Genomic DNA, 19781 nt, shown 5'->3' on the forward strand with positions numbered 1-19781 from the left:
TTATTCGAATAACAATTGTCCATGTCGCGAACGTTTCCAGTCGGCAATATTCATCTATTTCGCAAGAACGATGCATGTTCTGCTGGGAATATAAACCTGTAATACATTCTTAGTATTCGATTCGCTACGCTGTTCGGAGGCATTATCTACCTGGATGAAATTCTTCCTCCCATGCCATTCCAGATCCGTGGTGTGGAATGTCGAAGTGAGAGAAATGTTGTCGAATCCGCCGAAACGCTTCTCGTCACTACTGAGGATAATCTTGTATTCGCCAGGTTCCTGGACGCCGACTCTGTAGTCGGTGAAGCTTTGGGATGGGTGGAAGTTGAACACGAAGAGTAGGCCTGCCCGTTCGTAGACGATGACCTTGTCGACTTCGTGTTTCAGAGAAACGTAGGCCTGTAACGCAGATGAGGACGCTGTTACGACGCGCAAATAAACATAGATACGTACTTGGGGAGCTTCCAACCATCCATATTTCGCTGCCGCATGGTTCATGGCACCGTCGAAGTTATTGAGATATCTGTACCGGAGGAGTGGGTCATCGACAACGTTCCACTGTCTTCGCGCATAGTGGAAAGAGTTGCCGTTTCCAGCACGAGGGAAATCCAACCACTTCAAGAATAATCAGTATCTAACGACTGTATTGTGGGACCGAACCAACCTCGGGGTGTCCAAACTCGTTGCCTTCAAATGTAAGGTATCCCTCGCCGCCCAATGAGTGTGTGAGTAATCTGTATTATACCAATGTTATCGTCCAACTGATGCACACGATGAATGGCGACGCGCCTTATCATCTTGTGCAAAGCCAACCCCCTCGCAATGATCGGCGTCATCTCCGTCAGATCAGACATGTTAGTATCTATCACATTGTCAGACGTGATTCAGACGTGAGGTGAAGACGTCAACCTACACATTTCCTTATCCATCAACCAGAAAGCTATCGTCTTGTCGCCAACAAGAGCCTGGTCATGACTCTCGCAGTACGCAATGCTCTTCTCCCCATGGCGGCGATTCGTCAACGTATGGACAATGTCCGCGAGATTCCATTCGTCGTCGGTCTTGTGCTTGAGCAGTTTAATCCACATATCCGGAATAGCCATGGAGAGCCGATAGTCAAAGCCGACCCCGCCTTTGTCTACAGGCGCGCCCAGCAGGGGCATGCCAGAGACATCTTCGGCGATCGTGATAATTTCCGGGAACAAGGAATGCATAGCATCGTTCGCCTATCGAAAGTCAGGTCGAAAACGCATCTTAAGGAAGTGCGTGAGCATACCAGCATGAGGTAGATTACGCCTTCCTGATCTTGACCAGGCCCGAAGTATTCATGGTACCCTCCAGAAAAGCCGGTGCCGATTCCATGGTGAACGTACATCATACTGGTGACACCATCGAACCTGAACCCGTCGAATTGATACTCCTCAACCCAGAACCTCAAGTTACTGAGCAGGAACCTCATCACTTCATGGTGGCCGTAGTTGAAGAGGCGACTGTCCCAGAGTTCATGTCGCCCTTTCCCTCCCTCGTGGAAATAAAGGTGATCGGTGCCGTCAAATTCGTTCAAGCCATCAAGAACGTTCTTGCAGGCATGAGAATGAACGATATCCAAGAGGACCGTTATGCCCATGCCGTGTGCAGTGTCGATGAGCTCTTTCAGGTCCTCGGGCAATCCATAGCGTGAACTGGCAGCAAAGAAGCTCGTAACTTGATAACCAAACGCTAAAAAGGGATCCAATGAGTCCCGACAACAAGCACGATGACAAAGACGCATACATGCATAATACGCGTGCTCCATAACGGCCATGAGTTGGATTACATTGTATCCAAGATTTTGAATCCTAGGCAGAATGTTCTTGGTAAATTCCTTATATGTGCCAACTCTGCCCTCGGAGGTGGAGATCCCGACGTGAGCCTCGTAAATTCTGACATTGGTTGCTTTCTTTGGGCGCGCGTTCTTGAATGTATATCTGTCCGAAGCAGGAGGATTCCAGAACCGAGCGTCATATACCGGAGAGACATTCAAGTCCTGTGTAACGCGGCGAATCCATGCCGGTAGACGCTCAATGCGGGTTCCGGAAGGAAGAACCATGGAAATCTGCACCATAGCTTTAGCTCTTGTGTGCGTGCCTAGTGGAGTGGGCCTCGACTGACCTTTATTTTCGAATCATGCGGAATGGCGCAGACCCCAGTGGAAGTTGGCGGAATAACGAGTTCCCAGACGCCAAAGTTGTCCTTGGTCATGGGATGCGACGTCCTATCCCAGTCGTCTGTGCGCAAACTCGCGTTCAGTACTCGATATAACGCGTAGCACTCGTAAATGAACACTCACTGAACTCTCCAATGAGATACGCTTCCTTAGCATTTGGGGCCCATTCTCTGTACACGACTGTCCCGTCGTCCTTGATGTTGAACCCGAATTTCAGATATCCCTTCGTGAAATTCTCGTATCCGCCTTCGTGTTCCTCCAAAGTGTCCTTCCACTTCCTGAACTTGTCGTGCCTGGCGACGATGGCCGCGGCGTTCTGATCAAGCCATGGGTCGACGTCGAGCACGGTCTTGGTGTCGATTGCGGCGGTGGGCATGGTATCGATGGTGGTGGTGCAGAGGCAAAAGCTCTGGTGCAATTCCGCAAGCGGACGTGACCCTAAATTTCGGTGTGCATGACGTCGTGACTCTGATCGAAGCAGATAACGGAATTACAATCTAATCTAAGCTACACATTATGAGTACGTATTCGTCCGCGGTAGTGAAGGCATGAAAGACCGTCTGTCGAGCAGAAGGGTGAGTTTATCGACAGGCAATGGAAGTGACTGAAGCTCACCGATTTAGAACCAGCCCCTTCAATGCCCGAATTTCTCTTCGCATCTCATCTTCAGCAGGTCCCAAACTATGACCAGGCGGACGATATGGCAGATAAACCTGTGTGCTGATGTACCCAGTCAAGTTGCTGAGCGTCTGCAGCGTGTTCTGCACTGCACTCGAAGGCAAGGGCGCCTTGGGGAGCTTTGGCATGGCAGCAGACAGAGCCTGGAGCGAATCCTTGAGCGGAGTGGGAGCCGGTATTTCTGGTGAATTATACGTCCAGTGCGTCTGCCTGGGCACGTCGTTGGAGGAGTTTCCTTCTGGCTTTCCCTCGAACAGAGGGCAGGTGGTCAGGGTTTCCCATAGATTATTCTACTATATAATTAGATACCATTCAAGTCCAGATTAAGCATTTTACTCACTTCGACCGCAGATCCCTCTGGTGTAGTCAGCGAGGGGAACTTGGCCTCCATCACTTGGAACAACTCTTCCGTGTTTGGGTTTTCCTCACGGTGTAGTTTGGAGATGGAGAAATCGGCGATAGCACATCTTAGCAGCGTAATGGGCGGTATTTTGTCTGGCAAAGAGTTAATCGCCAGAATTGCGTCAATCGAAGTGCACGTAGAGAACTCTTCTGGTTCTTTGAATGGTTCGGGGCGTGGCAAGATGGAATATGACTCTGACTGTGCTTCTTTCAACACCGCGAGATCTGTTGTTAGTTTCCGAATCAATGATAGGTGGTGCGTTTTGAGGGATTGCCGGGCTATGGAGGTACGGGCTATCCGTGGAAGAAGAAATCGCTATGGGTGACAGTTCAGCATTGCATTCTGATCGACCTAAAAATGAGCATTACGCACATGATAGAGGAATATGAGAGCGGCCGAACCCCCGAGGACCCATGAGAAGACCCTCAACAGACCGATGATGAGGTTGGGAAGCGCAGAGGGCGGCACAGGAGGGTATGTGCGCGGCGGAACGATGGGCGCCTGCTGTGGCTATAACGCGCATGTTACACCGGATTGTGTCCGAGTACAATGTGACCAACATACCAACTCCCGAAGCAAGGTATCGATTTCGGTATCCCTCAGGCCCTTTTCGGTGAGGAAGCGGCGCTTCGCATGCAAGTCTTGAGCATATGTTTGCGGCGAAGTCAAGAATCCACGGGCGCGAGAAAGCAATTCGGACCTATCCTCAGTTACTGGACCGAACTGCGAAGTCTGAGGGGGAACTACCTCCGCTGGTGGAGGTTGCGTGGTCTGTGTAGGCTGTTCGCTAGACGTAGAGGGCTGCGGTACCTCAGCAGCCTCGGGTTTGCTGGTCGACGGTGTCGACGATGCCTCTTCGCCAGCCATACTGGATGGGAGTTCAAGAACACGGAGAAGGGCAGCGGAAGGTTACCGCAGCCGGTCACATGCCCATATATAGGAGCCAATAGGGGCGACAACGATAATCAGCCGGACCTAGGGCGTCTCACTTTCTCTTCCATTATGCAGCTTGTCTATTTCGAGGTTTGTTGATAGCACAGATTCTCAAATGCATCATGAGGATGTCAGTCAGCTGTCAAATTTTGAGCAAAGAAGAGTGGTTCTGAACTTTGTATGAATGAAGCCAGACAGGGGCGGATGTTACGTTGCCAGGTTTCAAGCAAGCGAGCAGCGACACCGGAGCTCGTCCATCTTGTTTCCTCACGCTCATGCTCAGCCCATGCACGACGTCCACAACGCTCAATGTTCAGGAATCCAAGCAACTCCTCGTCGAGCCAGTCGTCCGTGCCCCCGACTTCGTCGTCGTCAAACTCCGAATTGATGGCATCCGAGTCAGATGGATCCGCATTTTTGCCGGATTTCCCTGGGACTACAGCAAGTTTGAGAATAGCACTGAGAAAACTGCCCAAGGACGTGAGTTCTGATCTCGTGTACGCTGGCAAGAATATAAGGACCGTGCCTAACACGTGTAGGCTTTTATACTTAGTTCTCGACTTTAATCCGCCCTACGAGTCGCCCTCGAGGTCGCAACCCATTTATTCAGGTGAGTTCGTTGCCAATATACCTGACAGCATAGGCTTGATTCATCAGTCGGCCTCCTCAACTGCACGCCAGCAATCACGCGGTTCTGTGGGAGTAGCGTTGCAGACGGATTATGCCGATGACCTCGTCGCCAAGTCGCTCGAACACCAGATTGTCGTGCAGCGGCCAGAGGACATGTTCACGCCCGACCCGAGCTCAGAAAAGTCGTCTCGAAAGCGAAAGCCAGAGAGCAGGGTATGTCCCCCAGTCCCTCTGACCGCCACACGTGACGGAATGGCGCATTTCAACCTCTCGCAGCTCTACAACTTCCTTCATCCATCGCGTTCACGTTCACGTTCAGGATCGCGGTCACGCGGCGGCGCACGCTCCCCCACCCCTCCGATTCCCGACGAACCTCTTCCCCAGCATCCAAGAAGCTTGAGCTTCAGCGAGGCACAACGACCCACATCATCTGTGATGAGCACCCCAAGTTCAGCGAAGACTGCACGGGCGGGCGCGAAACCTACGTCTCGAATACCATCACGTCCCCTGTCATCAACGACTACCGCCACGAACACGACTATTACGCCGCGAACACCTACTCAAACGAAACCCAAATCTAGGATATTTGATCACAATACTAATGGCCGCAGAGAGAATCCCGCGACCTCGCGACCACCATCACCTAAACCTTCGGCAGCGCGACAGAAGCTTCATCATTTCTTTGGTCTACCCCTCCGTGGCAGAAAACCGATAGTGGATTCGCGGGCTAGCAGCCCAGGTCCATCAGGGCGCGGCTATCAGCCAAACGACCTCCCTCCCTCCCCTCCCCGCCCCTCGACAGCAACGACACACAGTCAACGCATGGAATACAAACCCTCCCAGTCGACTACATCGTCACACTCGCAATCATGGGCTACGACCTCCAACTCCCACTCCCGAAACGCGAGCGAAGATTCCGTACCCAAGCGCAGTAATTCGGGTTCACGGCTTGTTAGGCTATTCTCAGGTAGCTATCCCATCGTTCATACATGAAGAATTGCATTGATCAACGGATGTAGGTCGAAGCTCGTCTCGCTCGAATGCTCAAGCGGTAAAAAACCAAGATATTGGTTCCAGTGTCTCCCTCTCAATATCACCTCCCGTTGTCTCGGGACCATTGTCATCCAAGTCGAAAACACACCGGCGCAGCGGCTTGGGGGGTAGCCTGGACACTGCTACATCAAGAGGACTCCCGTCGGACCCTTCCTCCCTGTTGAACCCGAAGGGCAAAGCCTCTGCGCATCAAACGCCGCTAACACAGGGATATGGTTCAGAGGCAGGAATCCCTCGTATCACAACAACACCTGCCACTCCTGTGAAATCAGGGACATCTCCATCACGAATACCTGCAAGGAGATTGGAGCCAATTGAGTCGGAAGGCTGGCAGCCAATGGCGATGGTGGACGAAGAGGGGAGGGTGGTGAATGGGATAGTCACAGAGGCTCCAAGTTCAGATCGACGGAGGGCTCACGGCAATGGGAAAGAGAGAGATAAGCGGCGCCCCGATTCATCAAATACTAATTCGAATCAAAATCATGCCAGAGGTTTTGGTCCTCCCAAGACAAGGCTCACGAGCCGCGGTACAAAACATGGGAGTTTCGACTTCGAAAGGCCGGGGTGGAGTGGGGTTGCATCAGGAAAGGCAAGTACGATGGCGAGGAGTGTCAGTGGCGGGAGTACGAGTGGGGGCAGTGCTCTTACGAGTCGGACAGGCGGGAGTGGAGTCAACCAAAGCAGAGAGAGCATCACGGGCAACGGCATAGGGAGGACTTCGAGGAAAGGCTCCGCGGACATGCCACCCATATTAAGACCACACGACTACGACGCGGCTGGGTATAGACGGACGACACCGATTGAACCAGACCATACTGGTTCCTCAACACATACGTCTGCATCAGGGGCTACAGGTCTGACTTCCAGCTTCGGCCGCTCGAGTGGGCGGAAAGTCATTGGTGGCGTATCAAAGCTATTTGGTGGAGGTCACGGCCCGTTTCCTTTCGAACCCCCCGTTCCGTCACCGCCTATGTCGACTGGGAGCACTAACCCTAGTCCATCATCTGCAGAGGGGTTCGCCAGGCAGCAAGATCAACGGCTGCTTTCGAGAGGCAAAGCAGAGGAACCTCCAGAAGGTCGATCTCGTACGAAGTTTGCTTCGCGCACAGCAGGAAGAGATAAACCTGCTGTCCCGGTCCCCATACCGCCCCCACCGAATCCATCAAGCAAAGCGGGCGCAGGCTATCGGTCGGGCACCAAAGGCCGTTCGTTGGATCTTAATCTGGGACTCTCGTGGGCGCCGAATAAAGTACGAGAGGAGGCACTGCTCCCCTTTGGGCGGTCCCTTTCGGTATCTCGACGCGCGGAGAATACCAGAGGACATGCGCGAGAGGATAGACAACATCACCAACTCGACGCGGACTTGGCTAAAATTGGCCGTGACATTGCAGAAATTTTCCGCAACGTTCTCGACGAGGAGGGGTATGCCGAGTTCAGGAAATGTAAGTGCACATATTACTGTGAAGAAGTGTCAAATACTGACACCTACAAGATGTCCACCGTTTCGATGCCCACGAAATTCCCTTTGACGGCTCAAAGGGGATCGTGACTCATGTCGAACGCCTGCTCGCAAGGTCCCCGCATTTGGATTCCTCTGGAAAGAAACGCCTCTTGGACAGTTTCGTCAAAATCATCCTCCAGAATGCCTAGCTGTCATTCAGAAGTTGGCTACCATGGTTCTCCCACCCCTACCCATCCCTTGCTATCCTGCGTACCTATTTATTCCTCGTATCTATCTACCATCATCTCGCATCCGTTCATCATCCTTCATTCGCTGCTGGCCACTTTTTCGGGTTCATCTTAGACTTCTGCTTATTGCTTATTATTACTATTCGTTCTTGGGCTTCATGATATGTTAATATTCCGCCTTTACGTTTCTGTATATCTTACTCTCTGATAGTTGGCACACCTTCACCCATGACTTCGACGATTCATCCATGTCGTTTATGTTCTTCCTTCTACGAATTGTCATGCCACCATGCCATTTATGCTATCATGTTAATGTTGTTGATGCTTTTGTAATGGTTTTGCTATGTTGAATGCACTGTTTAACGTTGAAAGGTTCAGGCTATAGTTTATCCGTTATTTGAAGACATCGTTCCAAGTGAGATAAAAGTAACAAGACCGAAATACAGAGCAGGCACTCAATATGGAGTATCTTACGTCGCAGGCCGCAATGCTCGCAGACGTTCCGCCAACTTGTCATCCTCCTGGCCGATCTTGTCCTTCACAGCTAGATCAGGAACAGCCTCCAAGTCTCTGGCCTGGAGATCGTGCTGCAGCTCGATATTGGCCTCTTCAGCGGTCTGGCGTAGGAGCTGATCTATCTGATCCTGTGGTGTAGAGACTGCGGTGGTCGCAGACATAGCGTCCTCCATGTACGATGTTTGAACGTCCATATCCGCGAATTGTGATTCGAATTTGTCCATGACGACTGAAATCTGCAGAGATCCGGTGAGCGACTAGGTCAGGGCGCCGAAGAGACATCAACGCACTCGTTCGAGGTTCATGCTTTCCATGGCCTTATCCATCCCCCGCACAACCGACGTCATGTTGCCAGTGACTTGTCGCATCGTTACTGCAGTCTCGACGCGGCTGGCAACCGCATCGATGCGACTTGATAGCCTGAGGAGATTGAGGGCCTCTGACTTCTTCCTTATGGCATTCGCAGCGTAGATTCGTGCGCCATCGTTGTTCCCTTGCTGTAGCGCCTGTGACCACCCTCTGCGTTGAGGAAGGTTGAAATATGTACAACATACAGAAAGCGTACCTTCTTCAGGCGACTCTTCTCTGAGTTCTCGTCCTTCTGGGCCTTCTTAGCTTGTCGATTGAGAGTCTTCGCGGTAAACTAACAACGGAGTTCAATGATGCGCAGCTCGCTTTGGACATGAATGTAGTAGAGACCTTGAGCTGAAATAGCGTTTCTAATTAAGATCAGCAGGCTCCGTGCCAGGAGGTCGAAGGAGTACTGACTTTCTAGGTTGCTCATGGTGGTTGTCTACAAGAGTGGTCGCGGTCGCAGTTATAATGGAGATTGCTGTAGGCCGTGGGAGTATTGGAGTCTATTCGTTTTATATACCTCTTACCACCAGTAGCACATCTCTTATACCCCAGCACTGGTCGCTGGTCGTTGAACTCGCCGATCTCTCCATCCAGAATGGCGTTGTTGTACTACATGAGGTGAGCCCGTTGTCTTCACTCCTTCACGAATACGCGCTGAGAGACTTCAAGTTACGTGGCCTTCTTCTCAGCCTTCGCTTTTATTACTCTTTCGTTGGGTGGGTGCCAATCAAGCATACTCTGGATCCGGGAGAAGTGACGCTTTCACAGCTAGCGGACTTCTCTATTTATCAGAGCTGATAGAGGAGCACTCTCGGATTGCAAAACTCGTTGGCGAGCGGGGAATCTATGTATGTGCTTGCAACAACCACTGAAGGTTTACTGATGGACTAACATTTGTAGGCAGTAATTGGGCTTCACGTTCTGCTGTACCTGGCTGACTCGCTACCTCTAACGCACGTCGCGTTCTCGGTGGCCTGTCACGTCGTCTACCTTCAAAACTTTTCTTCTACTTGGCCCGTGATCTCACTTACATCGATCTCATTCGTATCGTCCTGCGTTTTGGTTATAGCCGACCACTTCCTCTGGTTTTTCCACTTCTCTCGCCTGGCAAACTACAACAAGCACGCGAGGACTTACCGGGAAACAGGAGGTCAATACTCGTACGGCTTTGGAGAAATCGCAACATTCTTCGCGCTGTGTGTTTGGCTTGCCCCTCTTTTCCTCTTCCTGAGCCTCAGTGCCAACGACAACGCGTTGCCCGTGTCTTCTGGTATGTCCAAGTGTTTTTCGGTGTGTCATTTCACTCATTCGTCTTACAGCCGACCCTGCAACTGCATCACTGTCAAGTCAACAACCCGCCCCCTCACGCGTGTCTCTCTTCCGTTCAATCGTATATGATGCCATCCCCCATGCTCTGGTGAAGAAACGCAGTAAAAGCGAGGGACTGATTGCGCCTCATTCCCCAAGGGCCTCGCCCGCGATCCCAAGCTCTCCTTCCTTCAATACTTCTAGATTCAACCCGTCTTCACCCTCTATCCCCGCGAGCACCGATGGCAACGCTCTTCTCACTCCAAGCTCCAGCTTCCAGCTGGGCACACCCCCTCGTCGGTCTCCTATCATGCGAAAACAGGTCGGTGATCCGGTTGGACTTGGACTGAAGCCGAGTTCATCCCTTAGTACTAGCCTATCAACTAGATGAAGGCCATGTAACCATGTACTTCGCACTATTAGTATATTATTCATTATAATTGAACCATCGGAATTAATGTTCGACGACTGCACGCGCAGCATAGTTGACAACACGCCCAAATACAGTACATCATTGCGACGCGTCCAAGCATGGGCGTTTCTGCACTTTACACTCTACGTCCAAGTACAATTTCGCGCACCAGGTGGAACGGTGTCGAACCCAGCTGTCGAGGCCAAAATGTACCTCTACTTGGGCAGCAATCCTCGTTCCCTGTATCTCCTCACAAGCCCGCAGGACGAGAAAGTCGGTCGGCCGCATAGAGGTCTCGTGTTCCGATGCAATGAGGCAAATCCGACACAGGCAATTGTTGAATTTCTGCCCAAGAGGGAGATTGATATATCGTCTCTTGTGAAGTTGACGAACAGGGTCGTGAAAGGGTGCCTTGGCTTGATTGCAATAGAGAACGGTACATCCATCCCATGGTGGCGCGATCTCCTTGGTTGACCTAGCTTCTGTCACAGACATATTCCTCGCTGTGGTCACCTCCGCGACAGAAGTCGGAAATGCGAGGCCATCAAAGAACAAACCGGAAGTCGTGGCCAGGATTCATGAGGTCTCTTTCTACAGTTTGACTTCCTCTGTCTGGGACGACTTCACTGCGGCGTCCGATGCACTCCCCACTCCCGATGCTATTGATGCGATGATGCGGGATAACTACACTCAGTCAAATCCACAAAACCAGGTCCTGGAGCACCCTTGTGTACCTCTTACGAAGATTCTGTCCTCTGGCTCGTTCTATTATGCTGTCGACTCAAGTTGGGACCTTTCTTCTCGTTTATCCCGGCGGTTGGCAAGAGACCCAAGCATGGCTGTGGATATTGCTGTCTTTGATGAACGCTTTGTTTGGAACGAATATATCGTACGCAGCCTTCTAGATTTCCGAGAAAGAATGGACCCGCATGACCGAGAAGATTTTGACCGATGTCAATTCATTGTACGTACCTACCGCCATGCTAATAAAACAAGCTATTCCTGCTCACTTTCTGTAGATACTAGCCATCCAGGGCTACGCTGGCATCTTCACCATGGCGCTCCCTGCGCCCCCCACTAATGGTACTCCTGCCATTACTACGCTGTCATTGATTTCGCGACTTGGTTGGAAACGTGCTGGAACGCGCTTTAACACCCGCGGTGTCGACGACGACGGCAACTGTGCAAACTTCGTAGAGGTCAGCGATATCACACGAATTGGGTTCATTTGACTAGATCAACTCCTAGACAGAAATCATCTTCAGTACAGACCAGCACTGCGTAAGCTATGTGCAAGTACGAGGAAGTGTCCCACGTATGTGGAACAACCTCTAGCAGACATATATGCGCCATAACACCACGATAGTATTTTGGGAGCAACAAGGCTTCCAGACGTTCGGACAACGGATCCAGATTACCAGGCCTCAGGGGTCACAGCCTGCCTTTGAACGTCATTTCAGGCAGCTCATCGAAGAATATGGCGCCGTTCATGTCATCAATCTCCTTGGCACGAAAGAGAACGAAGTTACGTTAACTACGGCGTACACGCAACATCTGAAAGTTGCTCGTGGATCCTTAGGAGACGACCTCGATATCACACCTTTCGATTTCCATAATGCTGTACGACTGGTGGGTCATGACGGCGTTGTCCGAGAGATCAGGTACATGATTTTTTGGTCTTCTCTGGTGCAGGATTCCTTTAATGTTTTACGTAGTCGGATAGAAAACGTGGTGGACCATATCGATAGGTTTGGCTTCACCATGTGTGACGCTACGTCGGACGACATTATCACTGATCAAAAGGGCGTCTTTCGAACGAATTGTCTGGACTGGTAAATCCCTCGCCTAATTCATTTCATACAATTAAACTCCATGGCCTAGCCTTGACCGCACCAACTTTGTTCAAGACATTCTCTCACGAACAACCATAGAGCAGTATCTTCACTTGGTTCGATTGGAATGGATCCAGTCCAACACCTTATGGGGTTACCACCGAGAGCTATGGGCGGAAAATGGAGATGCCCTGTCCAAGATATATGCAGGAACAGGCGCTCTCAACACGAGTTTCACGCGAAGCGGTAAACGAACACTAGCTGGTTCGTGGATTCACTCTGTCAAAGGGCAATTCATTTGAGAGAAAATTTACAGGTGTGTTGTCTGATGCAACGAAGAGCGTGTCAAGAGCATATATCAACAACTTCCAGGATAAAGGGAAGCAAGTTGCCATCGATATGTTTTTGGTAAGCTCAACGAGACAGCTACAACTGGTCGCTTCCTGATACCATAGATTGAAGGGGAATATGAGCAACCAAAAGCCTGTCATAATCTTTGACCCCATCCATGACTCCGTGCGAACTGCATTAGAACAAAGGTAAGTTCTTTAGTGCCCTCCCCTCCCCGCCCTTAATGTAGTTCTAGAGCATACGAATACTCTACGAACAAGAGATGTACGATTTTTGTAGGAACATGGAATGTGAACGGCAGAGTAGGTCGACGAATCATACGACTCTCCAAGCTCCTCGTGTGACACTGAATTACCCTCAGGCTCCTTCTGAATCTCTTGTACCTTGGCTATTTCCGCGAGACGGTTCGTATTTGCCTATTTCATTCATCCGAGCATATGTTCACTCAGAATAGGTCTTGACGAGTGCGTAATTGAGGTTATTAACGGATTAAAACCTTACGTTTCACAGCCCAGATATATTTGTCCTGGGCTTCCAAGAGATCGTCCCACTGACAGCGCAGCAGATCGTACAGGCTGACCCAGAGAAACGGTAAATGAACATCTCGCTCGGTGAGACTGGAACTTATCGGCATCGTGGAATTTAGGCGTGTTTGGGAAACTAAGATTTTGGAAACATTGGACCAATATCCCAACAAGACATCGAATTATGTACTTCTCCGGAGCGAACAGGTACTTATTTTCTCACCGAGGCGCTCACTTACCTTACTCACGTTTACGATAGCTTGTAGGAACGGCGTTACTTGTCTTGGTGAAGTCAGAATTGACGGGTGTAATGCGTCATGTCGAAGCTGCGACTCGGAAGGTGTGTCCTTTTCATATACTGCTTCAGGTACCACTCTAACCGCGTAGCCAGACGGGCCTCCGTGGTATGTCGGGTAATAAGGGTGCCGTTGGCGTGCGGCTTGAGTACCACGACACTAGCTTCTGCTTCCTCACCGCGCATCTTGCTGCCGGTCACCTGAATGTCGAGGAACGGAACGCGGATTACCGTACAATTGCGAACGGCCTCCACTTTCAGAAAGGAAAAACGATCAACAGTCACGAGTAAGCCCCACCATCCCTACTCTAATAAGCTATATTTAATCCCGCCTAAGCAATGTTATATGGCTTGCGGATACTAATTATCGGATCGACCTCGACAATGAGGTGGTCAGAGGGCTAGCACAGGCCCAAGAGTTCGATGCGTTAGTAGCAGCGGATCAGGTAAGAATACCCCGCCTGTCTTCAGACCAAACCTCCGTTACATTTGCCCGTAGTTGCGGCAAGCTATAGATTCTAAAGCCGCATTTGCTGGCTACGAAGAAGGACCGTTGCTATTCCGTCCTACTTACCGGTATGACCTCGGTACTAGTACGTACGACACAAGCGAAAAGGCCAGAATCCCGGCCTGGACAGGTACTAGTTCTGCTAGCACTCTGTTCTTCTATTCATTCTGGCGCAGATCGGGTTCTGTACCGTGGCAAAAGCCTCGATCTCTCCGTCTATTCGTGCTCGGAGCTAAAGGGATCCGACCACAAGCCGGGTACGTCCTTCGTATGCCCTTTGGTCTATGGTCTACGCAGTGTCTTATGACTAGGTGGCTGATATAGTATACGCCCTTTTCCGCGCTGATGTACGCGTCATTGATGCCTACAAGAAGGCTGCCCTCTCTCGTTTGTTGCTTGAAAGTGTCACCTCGACGGAGCCTGGTGAAAGGCTTGATGAGAAACTTGCGAAGTTATCATTGCCGGTCAATTACTCAGAACGTGAGTGCCCGCTGGTTCTCCGCCATGAAACTTTTTTTTAATGATCGCAATAAGTCCCTCCTCCTAGCTCAGACGATTCAGCGTGGTGGGATGGACCTGGTATGTTACCGCTTGTTTCATACTTGACATGTTGTCTAACCATACAACAGACCACCCGAGTGGTGTTATACCTTTAGCCGAGATCATGAAGGCACATTCAGGACCCCAGAATCTCACAGATCCCTTCGACGTGCCCGACTCGCCTGCGTCTGAATCCGTCTCCTCATCTGACGAAGAGCTGTTTGAACATGCCCTCAATCTACAGACACCTCTAGCACCTACGAAGCCGGTGCCTCGAAAACCTCCGCCCCCGCCTCCGAGGAGCAAGAATACAACTGACAGCCAAACGCCATCATAAATTAATAACAACGTAGACATGTAATAAATGGATCATCAGCTCGCTATCGCATTAGATTAGACCTTGTTTCTTGAGATCTTCGTAAGTCTTGCGATTGTATACGTTGCCCTCGTCATCCTCAAGCTCCTCCATGGTTTCTTGCTCGAAAATTTCGTGTTTGCCTTCCTGCTTCAATTTCTCGGCAACTAGGAACGCACTGGTCAATAACACACCGGCGAAGGGGGAAGTATAGGTACGTACGAGCAAGTGCATCTTCGATACGAGTTATTTCGTGGAAATGTTTTGTATTGGGAAGACCCAGAGCGCGCATCCCAAAGGCGTGCCGCGACTCCTAACACTCGGGGTCAGACTAAGGGCATAACGTACGGGATACAACGAACCTGGAAGTGACGATCGAAGTTTTTGCTTGAGGGAAATAAGTTTGTGTTTGCTAACAGTGTTGGTACATAGACTCACCGGCCCATATAAACATGGTCTGAACAAATTTCACAACGGTACTCCACACCGAGACCGTGCAATTTATACAGCCAGTATGGTATAGGCTTGCCGTCCCATCCCAATGGCAATTTCAGAGGATTGTAGATTCTTTCTTCCTCCTCTTCCTCGGGTGCCCCATCGGCGGCAGCTGGCGGTGCTGGCGGAGGTTTGGCTTGCTCCAGAAGTTCCTGCTCTCGCTCACGAGCAGTCAGGGAGAACCTTCGTTCGACATTTGATTTTGTGTCATTCAAAAAGCCGACAAGAGACGCGAGGAGGAATGTGGCCATATGTGTGTGATACGCAGCATCGCGGAACCTGGATCTCGTAGATGGTCCATGAGATGGATGGTCGCTGCCGTTGCCATTCGGATTCGATGAGGGTTCCCCTGAACTAGCCATCTTTGCTGTTGCTTTTACATGCTTTTTGGAGGTCAAGTGAGCGTCGTAGACAGTTTGTTTTGAGTAATTCTTTTGGCCTTGGAGTTCAAAATGAGTGGGTGATTGACATTTCGATACTAAATAGATACATACAAGGTGCACACCATATCCCAGGTGCTTCACTACCATTCGCAGGAGCTTTCGCCTTGCTCTCCCCCCAACCCTCTATTTCTCCAGCTTCCCACTTCACGTCGAACTCAGCGCCTGCAGTCTTCTCTTGGGAGTCCACATCGACAAGTGGTTGGGTTCGCTTTGAGAATGAGGAGAGATATGAGTGAAGTGTGCGTATGTAACTGGATAGAGTCGTCAATGATAGAAATTGGATGAGAAGAGTCTACATACGTCTCGTAGTCCTTTGTGGCCCTGGTTTCTTGGCTCAGCTCTCGGTGTACTGGCCCAAACTGGGCGTTCATGAGAAGGTCGAGGTATTGCAGATACCCAGGACGTTTCCCCAAGTTTTTGAGGTTATTATACGCCGAGTGATTAGCGTACAAATCAAGATACTTTCCGTATGCCTCTTCTCCGGAAAACATCAACGAGATAGCTACCAGTACAACGTCATTAAGTCGAAGTCTCGAGAGTAAGGTAAACGCGACTCACGATCTTCCCCTTCAAGGTCCTCGTCAGCCTCTGGGTCCGGCTCGTATAAGAAGGCGTCGAGTTCGAGTTCGAGACCGTCTACCACTGCGTCAGGGTACTTGTTGTAGTGCTCCTGGATTTTCACCAACCGGGAGTAGAATTCCGATAGGTCATTCTGCTGAGATTTCGCTGTGAGGTTGTCTATGTCTTCTTTCCGGGCAGTTTCATCGCTATACAGGCCATTCAACGCTGCGACCCGCGATGAAATTCGGTCGAGGACCTGGGAAGCTTTATGTTCGTTTTGAAGCTTGACTTCGTGAGTCGTTGGGTTCCTTGACAACAGGGTGTACAATGCGCGCTCGAGACGTTCGACTTCCTCGTGAGTTTGCCGTTGAACTTCAATAACTGAATCCATGGCGGAGCGCGTGCTAGGGGGAAGCTTGAGGAGGCCAAGGCGCCTACCCCGACGCTGTGTTTCCAACTCCGACACTCACGCCCGTACTCTCAACTTCAACGAAAATGTCTGGTATAAATCCAGGAGACGAGGTGGGTGGGCCATTCATCTTCTCTCTGCCCATGATTCTGACTATTTGCTGGTCAGAAACTCGTATTCGAGTCGTCAGAGGCCATCTCTGTGGTCTCAACCTTCGACGACTTTTCACTGAAGCCGGATTTGCTGCGAGGGATATACGCTTACAGTGCGCAAAATGAACCGCGGAATACGTGTTGACCTTACTGACAGCTCTGAATAGACTTCGAGAAGCCGTCTGCCATCCAGCAGCGAGCAATTCTCCCCATTACACAAGGCCGGGATGTTATTGCTCAGGCGCAATCGGGAACTGGTAAAACAGCCACATTCTCGATATCCATCCTCCAGTCAATCGATGTAAACGTTAGAGAGACCCAAGCTCTTGTACTCTCCCCGACCCGAGAACTCGCGACCCAAATCCAATCCGTTGTTCTGGCATTGGGCGATTACATGAACGTCCAGTGCCATGCCTGCATTGGGGGAACTTCGATTGGGGAGGATATTCGCAAACTCGAATATGGACAACATGTTGTATCTGGAACCCCCGGACGTGTCTTTGATATGATACGGCGAAGAAGCCTCCGAACACGCAACATCAAAATGCTCGTTCTCGACGAAGCCGACGAGCTCCTGAACAAGGGTTTCAAGGACCAAATCTACGATGTCTACCGTTATCTTCCCCCTGCAACCCAAGTCGTTCTTCTCAGCGCAACACTGCCGTATGACGTTCTGGAGATGACCACGAAATTCATGACGGATCCGGTCCGTATTCTCGTAAAGCGTGACGAGTTGACGCTGGAGGGGATCAAGCAGTTCTTCGTGGCTGTTGAAAAGGAGGATTGGAAGTTCGACACGCTTTGTGACCTTTACGATACTTTGACCATCACCCAAGCTGTCATTTTTTGTAATACGCGTCGGAAGGTAACCCCAAAGTCACATGCCGGGTGATCAGAGCCTTACCGTTTATCTTTAGGTTGACTGGCTGACAGAGAAGATGCGCGCCTCCAACTTCACGGTTTCATCAATGCACGGTGAAATGGTGCAGAAGGAAAGAGACGCTATAATGGCTGAGTTCCGTGGAGGCACGTCGTAAGTTGTCTTCTGACATCGACTGAAGCCGAGATCCTGATGCGGGGCCTTAGCCGGGTTCTTATCACGACCGATGTCTGGGCAAGAGGCATCGATGTTCAGCAAGTCTCTCTCGTGATCAACTACGATCTCCCTGCGTGAGTTCCGTTAGGTTTCAGGAAGGACACTGCTTACGTTACATTTCCAGCAATCGTGAGAATTACATCCACCGAATCGGTCGTTCTGGTCGCTTCGGTCGCAAGGGTGTTGCCATTAACGTACGTGCTAACATAGTAATTGATTGACTTCAACGGACTCATCAACTTATCACCACCGTGCCCAGTTTGTGACGGTAGAAGATGTCAGAATCCTCCGAGATATCGGTACGCTTTATGCCTTCCACCTGCCAATTTCTTGATGCACTAACTTCCATGCAGAACAATTTTATAGCACTCAAATTGTGAGTACTCCGCGGCGCATGTTTCTTCGCTGTACTGACCCTGGATTTCAGGATGAAATGCCCGTCAATGCCGCCGAGTTGATTTAGTACCCTGGCTTCATGACTTCCATTTATTTCCCAGTACTCACTCGCTTCCTGACTGCTCGTTGTGTCCATTTGTTTCGTACCACTCTCCAAACGGCTATGGTCACAGGAATCCCTGATCAGGGGCTGACACTCGAAGGATGGACTGTATGGCCCCCGTGTATCGTAGTTACATGCATATTAAAAGGCCCGCTCTAATATTGTACTCGGTCCACTGTGGCTACAAGAACCGATGCTACGCACCACGATGGTCCGCCGAATAATGTCCCCGTGCGCATGCCGGCAGTATTTCACGGACACAAACCTGACCTTAGGACATCAAAGTGAGAGTATCGTGCCTCCGAGGAAAAATTATCGGCGCAATCTGAATAGGCCATATGAACCCACAGAGATCATACAGATCATAGACGGATTCCCAGAGAGCTGAAGCACCCCGAAGCTGAAGATGCCCAGGCGGAATAAGAGAGAAGCACCGAACCATATGAGGGGCCTGACAAGGGTATCTCATGCATGAGAGTCTTATCAGGCAGGCTGGAAAGAAGAGAGCTCACAGGCGGTGCATCGCCAGCACATGTCCGCAGCGGCAATCAAGGACCGATAGATGCCCTTGTAGAACCGTCGGGCGACATGCGATGGGGTTGCACCATCGCACAGGCGCCATCTCCCTGGAGGAGTGATATAAAATAATTGCCTTTCGCAGAGAGAAGATAAGTTCTTGTCACTGATGTTCCAAGGAGTTCTCCGATTCGCCCAACATTCTAGGAAGGCACACGCAGACAGGTGGGGGCCCCTAAGTTGGGGCACTGTGCAGGGCTCAGCCAATCCTCTACAGGCGAGGTCCTTTCTCCTGCTGTAATCTGTCAGTGGCCTTGCCTTCGACCGACGGGGTTCTTTGTATTCGGAATCGGTAAGCGCTGCACAGCAGGCAATCGGCAGATGCTCGAATCAAATCATCGCAGTCTGTATGTTGGGCCGTAAACTGGGGGACAGGGAATGAACATTCTTCCGAAGTCGCCGCGAATGGGGATGCCCGCGAATGCGTGTTCTCCACGTCGATAAGGCACGACAACTCACTCTATGTCGTCAAGCCCTAAGTTATACTTTTAGTATTAAAGTTTCAAAAGAAACGGAATCAAAACCTGAGTGCGAAGCTAATTAACTGTGATATGCGTCCGATTAGTGCCCACGATTGGCATGGTTCCACGGGGTTAACCCACATCACGATAATGTCCGTCTAGAACTAATGAAGCTGAAAGTTCTCGAAGACGGAAGTATAATAAACCTAATGCTGTCCATTATTTACAAGGCGGTTAGTTCATTGCATTGAACAAGGTGTCGTATGACTCACGGCGGCGCTCAGAGATGCATCGCGAAAGTTGGTTTCTAGACTGCTAATGTCTATGACCTGGCAAGGCGTAGCAATTTCGCACGTTAATTATGTGCGTTCACCGCCGAGGTAAGCTCGATGAATTGCTAGCTACAGTTCCGACTTCAGAAGAACACAAAACAAGCAGCGATCATCTTACATTCATTGCGAACCTCGGCATCTACCCGCAGGGCTGGGGTCAAAATCTA

The 19781-nt window shown here is 50.5% G+C and overlaps 8 protein-coding genes across 8 annotated transcripts; 4 read left to right on the plus strand and 4 right to left on the minus strand.

The window, feature by feature from the left end:
• Positions 1-54: 54 nt before the first annotated feature.
• On the minus strand, positions 55-2582 carry GLC3 (alpha-1,4-glucan branching enzyme; the record flags this gene model as incomplete). The annotated part of the gene is made up of 10 exons (XM_036774437.1): positions 55-96; positions 151-399; positions 454-615; positions 665-734; positions 790-862; positions 914-1226; positions 1277-1719; positions 1774-2095; positions 2152-2267; positions 2330-2582. The coding sequence occupies 10 exons, from the start codon at positions 2580-2582 to the stop codon at positions 55-57; spliced, it is 2043 nt and encodes a 680-aa protein (XP_036632939.1).
• A 138-nt stretch (positions 2583-2720) lies between these two features.
• PC9H_004857 (uncharacterized protein) lies at positions 2721-4154 on the minus strand (the record flags this gene model as incomplete). Its single annotated transcript, XM_036774438.1, has 5 exons — positions 2721-2766; positions 2822-3174; positions 3225-3602; positions 3660-3797; positions 3852-4154. The coding sequence occupies 5 exons, from the start codon at positions 4152-4154 to the stop codon at positions 2721-2723; spliced, it is 1218 nt and encodes a 405-aa protein (XP_036632940.1).
• A 341-nt stretch (positions 4155-4495) lies between these two features.
• PC9H_004858 (uncharacterized protein) lies at positions 4496-7452 on the plus strand (the record flags this gene model as incomplete). The annotated part of the gene is made up of 4 exons (XM_036774439.1): positions 4496-4700; positions 4774-5063; positions 5127-5817; positions 5870-7452. The coding sequence occupies 4 exons, from the start codon at positions 4496-4498 to the stop codon at positions 7450-7452; spliced, it is 2769 nt and encodes a 922-aa protein (XP_036632941.1).
• Positions 7453-8062: 610 nt separating this feature from the next.
• Positions 8063-8892, minus strand: DID2 (Vacuolar-sorting protein SNF7; the record flags this gene model as incomplete). Its single annotated transcript, XM_036774440.1, has 5 exons — positions 8063-8344; positions 8399-8614; positions 8674-8751; positions 8808-8827; positions 8877-8892. The coding sequence occupies 5 exons, from the start codon at positions 8890-8892 to the stop codon at positions 8063-8065; spliced, it is 612 nt and encodes a 203-aa protein (XP_036632942.1).
• A 168-nt stretch (positions 8893-9060) lies between these two features.
• INP52_1 (inositol polyphosphate 5-phosphatase) lies at positions 9061-10160 on the plus strand (the record flags this gene model as incomplete). Its single annotated transcript, XM_036774441.1, has 6 exons — positions 9061-9083; positions 9135-9181; positions 9234-9313; positions 9366-9735; positions 9785-10095; positions 10149-10160. 6 exons carry the CDS (start codon positions 9061-9063, stop codon positions 10158-10160), a joined length of 843 nt encoding a protein of 280 aa, XP_036632943.1.
• Positions 10161-10230: 70 nt separating this feature from the next.
• On the plus strand, positions 10231-14572 carry INP52_2 (inositol polyphosphate 5-phosphatase; the record flags this gene model as incomplete). Its single annotated transcript, XM_036774442.1, has 22 exons — positions 10231-10621; positions 10677-11149; positions 11205-11384; positions 11434-11500; positions 11552-11846; positions 11901-12017; positions 12067-12281; positions 12334-12425; positions 12480-12556; positions 12604-12670; positions 12730-12772; positions 12823-12832; positions 12879-12959; positions 13015-13099; positions 13152-13232; positions 13284-13474; positions 13525-13633; positions 13687-13825; positions 13872-13952; positions 14020-14175; positions 14230-14274; positions 14325-14572. The coding sequence occupies 22 exons, from the start codon at positions 10231-10233 to the stop codon at positions 14570-14572; spliced, it is 3243 nt and encodes a 1080-aa protein (XP_036632944.1).
• Positions 14573-14623: 51 nt separating this feature from the next.
• On the minus strand, positions 14624-16480 carry PC9H_004862 (uncharacterized protein; the record flags this gene model as incomplete). The annotated part of the gene is made up of 7 exons (XM_036774443.1): positions 14624-14757; positions 14813-14903; positions 14953-14977; positions 15029-15524; positions 15580-15779; positions 15829-16030; positions 16087-16480. The coding sequence occupies 7 exons, from the start codon at positions 16478-16480 to the stop codon at positions 14624-14626; spliced, it is 1542 nt and encodes a 513-aa protein (XP_036632945.1).
• Positions 16481-16584: 104 nt separating this feature from the next.
• FAL1 (RNA helicase) lies at positions 16585-18209 on the plus strand (the record flags this gene model as incomplete). Its single annotated transcript, XM_036774444.1, has 9 exons — positions 16585-16611; positions 16667-16763; positions 16818-17515; positions 17568-17683; positions 17737-17820; positions 17871-17940; positions 18006-18045; positions 18100-18122; positions 18174-18209. The coding sequence occupies 9 exons, from the start codon at positions 16585-16587 to the stop codon at positions 18207-18209; spliced, it is 1191 nt and encodes a 396-aa protein (XP_036632946.1).
• Positions 18210-19781: the final 1572 nt, after the last annotated feature.

The sequence above is a fragment of the Pleurotus ostreatus genome (assembly GCF_014466165.1).
Source record: "Pleurotus ostreatus strain PC9 chromosome Unknown scaffold_3, whole genome shotgun sequence".
Lineage (NCBI taxonomy): Eukaryota > Fungi > Basidiomycota > Agaricomycetes > Agaricales > Pleurotaceae > Pleurotus > Pleurotus ostreatus.